The following is an 8,902-nucleotide window of genomic DNA, read 5'->3' on the forward strand; positions in this document are numbered from 1 at the left end:
GAAACCAAACAACCTCTAGGGAAGCAGATGGGACAACACAGAAGAGCTAACTTGTCAGACCAGTGCTCTGCAGTCTATTTAAACCTAGAGACCAGTGGACACTCTTTCAATGATGAGGATGATACAGGGGATGAACATGTCCTGGACAGGGAGGAACCCTGGTTTGCTAATTTTGATCATTCTTCCAGAAGTGCATTTGTGAGACCTGGCTCACAGTCTCTGCTCTAATTCATCCCAAGAATGCTCTGTCAGGTTGAGGTCAGGACTCTGTGCAGGCCAGTCAGGTTTTTCCATACCAAACTCACTCATCTACATGTTTATGGACCTTGCTGTGCACACTGATGTGTAGTCATGTTGGAACAAGAAGGAGCCATCTGTTTCCAAGAAGTTAGGATCATGAAATTGCACAAAATGTCTTGGTGTGCTGAAGCATTAAAGAGGCCAAGGACAACTCCTGACAACTCCAGACAAGTACCATTCTCATGGCAACTGCCAAGCCCAGTCTCACCCATCGGATTGCCAGATGGAGAAGTGGGATTCACCACTCCAGAGAACATGTCTCCAGTGCTCCAGAGTCCAGTAATGGCATGCATCCCCATCACATAACCACTGCATCCGACACTTTGTATTACACTTGATGATGCATGGCTTGGATGCAGCTGCATGAAGCACTCCACACAGTGTTCTTGGGCTAAATTGAAGGCCACATAAAGTTTGGAGTTCTGTAGCAATTGACTCTGCTGAAGGTTGGCGACCTCTGTGCACTGTGTGTATGTTTGTAGAAGCAGTCTAGTTGATTTTATACACATGTGGCCATGGAAGTGTTTGGAACACCTCAATGATCTGGAGGTGTATAAATGTAGATTGTACAAGTTTACAGATTTATTTATTTTTTTGCCACTAATTAATTTGCTGCCAATTGAATTTTACAGCTGGGATATTTGTAGATTTTGAAATCAGGCAAAAGTATTAAAATTCAAAGAACACCAATAGATTTAAGAGAGAAAGAGATTCATCAGCACCAGTGTTGGTCAAGTTACTTGAAAAAAGTAATCAGATTACTGCCCTTCTTATAGTAAACTTACCCTTCATGTTGTCTTTATTCAATTTCTCAAAAAAGAGTGCAATAATTTATTCAGTCGTGAAAACAGCTGTAAGCAGGTTTTCTGAATGAATCTGTGTATTCTATTAAAAACAAACATAAACAATAAACTTAAAGCTTAAAGGACATGTTAAATATGTAGCCTGAAAAGCATTTTAAACAGGTCTTGATTATAATTAGCTCACTTTATTTTCTCCTGCATTCCTTCACCAGAACTTGGTGAATCATAACATGTAGCCTTTTTAAGTTACTTTAAATACATTCGATCTCAGTTAACTTCTAACTGGCCCCCTATCTATCATCAAGCCTCTTCAGTGCATAGAATAGCTCTCCCACACATGGATTTATTCATTTTCCATGATCTGAAATACTCCTGTAGTATTAATCAATTGAGCATACGGAGTCAGATGCCCAGAACTTGAAAGAAAAGTAGCTTGCTTTAATTCTCTTTTGTTCCCTAACTTTTTTTTCACTTCAGATATTTTTCTCTTGGAATTGGCTAAAACATGCCAAAACAAATGCATTTTGGTTTCAATTTTCTGGCACATTAACACATTAAGTTTCACAATTACACACTTTATGCAATGAAGAAATGAAGAGGATGCTTTGTGACACATTTTAATTTTAAAACAACTATCACCTGGGGCGATCATGGCTCAAGAGTTGGCAGTTCGTCTTGTAATCGGAAGGTTGCCGGTTCAAGCCCCGGCTCAGTCTCACTTGTTGTATCCTTGGGCAAGACACTTCACCCCACCTACTGGTGGTGCCTGTGTCTGGCAGTCTCACCTCTGTCAGTGTGTCCCAGAGCAGCTGTGGCTACAATGTAGCTTGCTATCACCAGTGTGTGAATGACTGAATGTAGTGTAAAGTGCTTTGGGGTCCTTAGGGACTAAGTAAGTATACTACAAATAGAGGCCATTTACCAAAGTCAAATCTGACAACTGCTATCTAAGTACATTAACTATACTTTATCTTTTTATCAGTAATAAACAGCCAACCAAACAAAACCATGGGTACCACTACAGGCACCACACGAAAGCAGTTTACTTCTGCCAGAACTTGACTAGACTGGTTCTTACTTGCTACAGAGGTAACCCCCCCCCCCCCCCAACCCCCACCAAACTTGTGTGCGCCTTCACCCTTTATATAGTACTAAACACAAGGTATAGCTAAAGGTGATGGCAGTATCAGTAGTTTCATGAGAAGTTGGTCACACGTGAAAAAAAAATACAGAAATTTGGTCTGTTTGGATGATAACACCACCCATCCATCCATCCATCCTCATCCGCTTTGTCCGGGGCCGGGTCGCGGGGGCAGCAGCCTAAGCAAAGAGGCCCAGACCTCCCTCTCCCCAGCCACCTCCTCCAGCTTATCCGGGGGAATACCAAGGCGTTCCCAGGCCAGCCGAGAGATATAATCTCTCCAGCGTGTCCTGGGTCTGCCCCGGGGCCTCCTCCCGGTGGGACATGCCTGGAACACCTCACCCAGGAGGCGGTGGTGATAACACCACGTAACTTGAAAATTTCCCACTGCAGACACATCAGCTGCAGTACTGTGAACCCTCAGTATCTGTGTGATAGCATTATTTTAATATTTTATTATGTGTGTTTTATTGTGTAGTTTTGTTGCACTTTTTTGGTTGCATGCATTTATTTTGAAAGTGTGTCACTTCCTACCTACAGTCTCCCCCAACTTAAAGAATGACTTGTACCTGTAACAAAGGGTCTCGCAGCTAAGAAATGGATGCTAAGAAATTTTAATTGGGGTAATAATAATAATAATAATAAACTTTATTTATAAAGCACACTAAAAAACCAAGGGTATACCAAGGTGCTTGACAAAAATAAAATAGGAAAAGGGAGATGGGAAGGAAAAGAAAAAGGACCTGGCACGTATCAATTATAAAAACCTTGACAATCATAAGATATAAAAGTAGTTCACAAGCATAAAAAATGTACCAGCGCACACCAAGTGTTAACTAGGTGGAAAGGCAAGATTAAACAAATAAGTCTTAAGCCGTGATTTAAACAGTGGCATAGAGTCAGACGCTCGGATAGCAACAGGAAGGTTGTTCCGGGGCAGCTACAGCAAACGCGAGGTCACAGCGAGACTTCAGCCGAGAACGAGGTTGCTCCAGAAGAATTTGGGTAGCAGATCTAAGTGCTCTGACAGGAGTGTGTAACCTGAGAAGCTCATTGAGGTAGCTCGGCGCCAAGTTATTAATGGCACTTGATAGTGTTTGTGAGGAATTGGGAGGACATATTAGGAGTGGGCTCTTATTAGATGGCTATGTAGTGTTTAGTTAGGCATGATTAGTCTCCTCACAGCTCTGGATTTTTCAGATATAATTTAATAGTTGTTTTTTTTTTTTTTTTTGCTGCTTTCTGTCTGGTCTGCCCTCCCCTTGGGTCACATGACACACAACAACTTCAGAAAAGAAGTCGAAGATCCTTTCTGCAACAGGTAAAGGACTGGCGATTTATCTGTTGCTGCAAGGAGAACTTTTCCACACTGAGACTCAACATTCTTACGTATTTTTCTTTTTAAAACTTTGAGGCATCATCTGACAACTTTGATTGTTCAAAATGGTTTATCTTTATCTTTAGTGGCAATTCAATTCTAGTGCCAGTGACAAATCACAGCAACAGTCGCATCAAGGCGCTTTATATTTTAAGGTAGACCCTACAATAATACATACAGAGAAAAATCCACCAATCATATGACCCCTATGAGGAAGCATTGTGGGAAGGAAAAACTCCCTTCTAGCAGGAAGAAGCCACCAGCAGAGCCAGGCTCAGGGAGGGGCGGCCATCTGTTGCGACCGGTTGGGGAGAGAGAAGGAAGACAGGATAAAAGACGTGCTGTGGAAGAGAGAAAGAGATTAATAACAGATATGATTCAATGCAGCGAGTACTGATGCTTTTCACAAAACTTTGCACATTCCTGTACACACACGTTCAACTTTAACAAAAGGAAATGTATAAATCATAACAGTAGTGTTGTTACATTTGCATTTTATTTGTGCTATTACTACAGAACACTGACTTAGATGACTCATTTGAAGTAGTTATACTGACATAAACATTTTCAGCACAGATTGCATTTTTACTTTACTAAAAGCTTCACTGCATTCACTCTGCTCAGTAAGGACCATCACTGACAAAGCTGAAACACAGGTGAATGTAAATAATGTCAACATCATGATTAGACATGAAAACATCTGAAAACAAGTTCCAGGGAAAAAAGAAGAAACTGATAAATACTGCAAAGCTTGATGTAGGGAAACAGTTCATGAAAGGACTTGATGGGAAAACATCACACTGTTGGCGAGTAGCCACAGTTTTAGCCACATTTAATAAAGAAAAAATAAGCAAAATACATTAAGTTACTGAATACATTTATAAATAAAATTTAAATGTTTGTGCAACATAAAAAAACTCTTATGATGAACATATTTCAGTTTGCCAGACCTATTCATTTATGATAAAATATATAAAATTAAATAAAAATGTCTTGGTGTATCCTCAATGCCAAATTTTTCTACTGCTAGATAAAATTAAACTTAATAATCAGTGCACTAAATTTCTGAAGTAAGACTCTGGATATCCCCGCCAAGGTATCTCACAATATTCACAATATCAAACCTCTGTCAACACTGGTAACCATCACTCTGCAGGGTCACCTGCAGGTAAATGAAGTATTTTCAGGGATATTTCATCACTTGCTTATGCCGGCTCCTCAGTCTTTTCCTAGTCTTTGGTTTGTATGTTACTCATTCGGTCACTGAGCTCATCAAAGTAATTATCAACAAAGCGAAACATCTGGATGACGGCGCTGAGCAACAAGATGTCACAATTCATGTCCAACTCCAGCTCCTCGCTGTAGTTCTTCACTGGAATGATACAGGACAACGGCACCCCGAGCCGAGAGCCGACCTCCTGCATCTGTATGACAGAACACAGGAAAAAAGTATTAGTACCCTCATCTAATTTTTTACTCACTAAAAAAGAGAAGAAAAAAGTACAAACTCACCACATCCTTGATGTAGCCACTCCTATATACATTTCTCACATCCTCTTTCACCTGTGGACAGGCTTCATCTACTTTAGTGAGAAGGACCAGCTGAGGAATACCTGGAAACAAAGGAGCAGAAGGTCACTTCCAGACTGCCAGAGATGTTTATGTATTGGACTGTAAGAATTTTAGGAACACATCTGGACTCATTGAAGATCAAATGAGCTGAAGTTGAAAACTTTGATCACATGAAACAGTCTGGATGCAAAACTGATCTGCCTCCAGTTATGTTATTGTATTTTTTGGTATACCTTTTAAAAAATATATAATTTCACGAACTTTGATTTACACATCACTGCATTTTCTTTTGATTTTGTTTACATGGCATGGATTGTACATTCCACATAAACTTGTTCAGAAAAAAGAATACAATGAAACTGAAGAGGGACTCAGTTTTACTGACCGATTAAGTTGACCTTTCTGCGGATAGCATCCAGCTTCTCCTCCAACCCTGTGGGCATGATGGAGACCTTGGAAGCATCAATAACATAGGCTACACAGTGGATCTTGTCCTTGAGTCCAGGAGATGTGCGATAGCTGTGGGCCTCAGGATGCAGAGGAGCTGAAGGGTTGAACTAAATGACACAGTTGAGGAGAAACAGAGACACAGTTTGAGTCGACTGCTGACAAATCAGTGTTTCATACATTCAGTGTCCCGCTGATATAATATAGCACCTGATAACGGTCTGGCAGGTGACCTTTGAGGATGCTGCTCAGATCGTCTATGTCAAGCCCCGCCCCTTTGGTCTCCTCCAGTCCCATGGTATCACACAAGATTATTGGCAGAGGTTTCCCTTCACGTCCAGCTTTCACAGAGTAGGAGCGAAACTGTTTACAGTACAATGAGAATGAGTGACAGACCACTGAAATCAGTCACAATAAGTGGAAATCATCAGACAGCAGACACAGACCTGTGTGGTGAGGCTGGTGGAGGAGGAGCCAGAGATGGCCTGGCTGGTGACGTGGCCTCTGAATACAGAGTTGACAGAGTTAAAGAAGCTGGACTTTCCAGCTCCGACTGGTCCAATGAGCAAAACCCGAGGGTGGGTCACAGAGCTGACTGTGGGTTTGTAGCTTTTAATGTACTCAATCAGCTCTGTCCTCTTCCTGTACAAAACAAGGAAATAAAGAACATTAGAAGTCATATTGACTGTGAATTTTGCAGATATGCCAGAATGGTGGTTCTATCAAACCGACCCAGATTTCCAGATTACAGTCCTCCATGGTCTCTCAAGTTCAGTTGTTCCTGTTAAAGAGAAAAAATAAATGATAAATATCAGATTGTAGGTGTTTTAGGTGCACTTTGTAGCACAGTTAATGTGCTAAATCTAATGTCATCAGGTTGAATCTTAGCTTGCTTTTTAGTAAATCATATATAAATTGATGTACAATAAATCACAATAAACTTCACACTCACGTAGTCAAGATTTGCGAGTCATTTTATTATATTTATCTATAGACTGTCACACCTAAAATGTATCACTGCTTGTCTGCAACAACTAAATGAAAATGTGATTATTCATGCTTATTCATGCTAGTTTTATGTCAGTTGTAACGGGACTCAAACCTTCAAAAAAGTTCACTTTTTGTATTGCCAGTTGACAAAATAGTTTCCCAAACGTCTTGTGGCTCATCAAGCTGTCAATTTTAAATGTGTATATTTATTTATTTATTTATTTGTGGATAATGTCTTTCACCGTGGTTCACTCTAGTCCCCAACTTTAGATGTCACTGACTTTGTTTCTCAAGTTTCTTTATTGTTTTGTGATGTTTTGCTTTTTGAGATCTTTTAGCTTACTTCATTTTTTCAGACATCTTTAAATTAAGAGATTTCATTATTCGGCAGGTCTGTTAGTAATCATGCTTGGGTGTTGGCATATTGTAGTATTTGTACTGTGATATATCAAATTTATCAACACTTATCTGCAACAGCTAAATGATTACATGATGCCTTATGTTACACTTACCCTCCACTTGGTAGACTTCACACTCAGTCAGGTTGAGATCATTGCCATGCATTTGAGCAGCGGGGAAGTTGTAATAATTTCCTGGATTGCTGTGCGTTACTGCTTGGCTTCCATTGACAAGAACCAAATCTTCTCCAAAATAAGGCCCAGAGTTAGCTATCATTCTCACTGCACATGCAAAATTATTAACTGGATATTTGATGAGCTTTTTAGCATTAAATGTGAAAAGAAAAGCCTGATCATCATTCACGTACTGTCCAGACTGACTAAAAGGTTGTTTGGTGTAGCCTCCAAACACAAAACCAGAGTTGTTGTAGCCCACAGACACAGTGGGAGAGCGGTTGTTACATCTTTGGTGAAATGCTGCACCGGTGAAGCCGTGGATGCTGGCCTTGTACAGCAGCTGTAGTTTGACTCTCCCCAGCTGAGCGCAGATTGTTCTCTGCTGGCTTTGTGTTAGTCTGGGGTTCATTTTGGACTTGGACTTCTGAACTGAGTAAAGGACAGTGAATGAATTTGTGGAGCTCATTGAACCAAAACAGACACAAATGGTCAAAACTACATTGTTTTAAACCACACAAACTTAAAGCAACACTACAGCATGATTAGAATTTCCAAGTCATTTGGATTAGAATTATTCATGTTATTCTTTCTTATGCATTTCTTGCTGAAAACTTGGTGACAGGAAAGCCTGATTTAGTTTACTACAGATCGCTTTGTTATGTCCTTCATATTTTGTCTCTCTGTTTCTTTAAAATACTAAATATCCTCGAATAAGAGTAAGATGCACAGTACCACAGCATGATATGAAGCATGACTTTGTATTTCGCGGTAGACCACACCCAGCTTATAAACTGTGCCAAATAGTTCTCCTACTTGTTCATCAGTCATTTACCCCATTTTTACTGGTTGCAGGTACTTTTAGAATATTTTCATACATGTTACTTAAATAAATAAATCAGCGAACAATCATTACACTATTGTTCATTAATTAACTATCAATGAACTACATCACATGGCATTCATAATCTAATCAGAATCAAAATCTTATCAATATGCATCTCTTTAATAATTTCAGTTTTACCTCCTGTTATAGAGAGCTGAGGAAAAAAGAGAAGAAATCACAAATGCGTTGTTCAGATGTGACAAGCAGTTTCAGGCCGGCAGAAACGAAACCGAGTCTCAGACTGGAACACGCTGGATTTCAAAATAAAACACTGTGTCCGCTGGCTTTTCAGTTTAAAACACATATAAAACAAACCTAGGTGGCACACATCATAAATAATGTATACTTTTGCTTATGTTTTATGAGGGGTCATTGTTCTTCATACTAGTGATAGTATGAAGATAGAGTGATAGAGTGAAGTAAACCACATTAACATAATTAGATTGATTAAACAGCGACTTGCTCAGAAGGAGGTGAGTGTTAGAGCATTTGATCATTATTAATTAATTCAACAAGAATTCTCCCCAAAGAGTAAAAATCAACAATAAGAAAACTATAAGAGCGGAGAAGCCCAAATTGCTCCAGCTCCAAGTTAACCTTTGTGATGACTTTATTCAAAGCAGTAATGGAGATGGAAGAGAGAACGGTGCACTGGGTAATGCTGTGTAACACGAGGAAGGCCGTCTGTGCAGGGTGAGGATGACTGAAACACGCAAATTTCACTTTTATGCTGTGAAAGAAAAAACTTAAAGCACTGAATGAATGTCAAAACCTTTGATAACATATTTCTGAATCACATTTGTGTTGCATTCA

General features: G+C 39.7%; 1 protein-coding gene across 1 annotated transcript; it reads right to left on the reverse strand.

The window, feature by feature from the left end:
• Nucleotides 1–4,437: 4,437 nt before the first annotated feature.
• Nucleotides 4,438–8,335, reverse strand: LOC309689750 (interferon-induced protein 44-like). The gene is made up of 8 exons (XM_082506386.1): nt 8,228–8,335; nt 7,144–7,635; nt 6,374–6,422; nt 6,088–6,283; nt 5,852–6,004; nt 5,580–5,751; nt 5,135–5,235; nt 4,438–5,046 (listed from the first exon to the last, which is right to left on the reverse strand). Exons 2-8 carry the CDS (start codon nt 7,613–7,615, stop codon nt 4,852–4,854), a joined length of 1,338 nt encoding a protein of 445 aa, XP_082362512.1. The 5' UTR covers nt 7,616–7,635; nt 8,228–8,335; the 3' UTR covers nt 4,438–4,851.
• Between the last annotated feature and the right edge of the window lie 567 nt (nt 8,336–8,902).

The sequence above is a fragment of the Aulonocara stuartgranti genome (assembly GCF_965226115.1).
Source record: "Aulonocara stuartgranti genome assembly, chromosome: 15".
NCBI lineage: Eukaryota > Metazoa > Chordata > Actinopteri > Cichliformes > Cichlidae > Aulonocara > Aulonocara stuartgranti.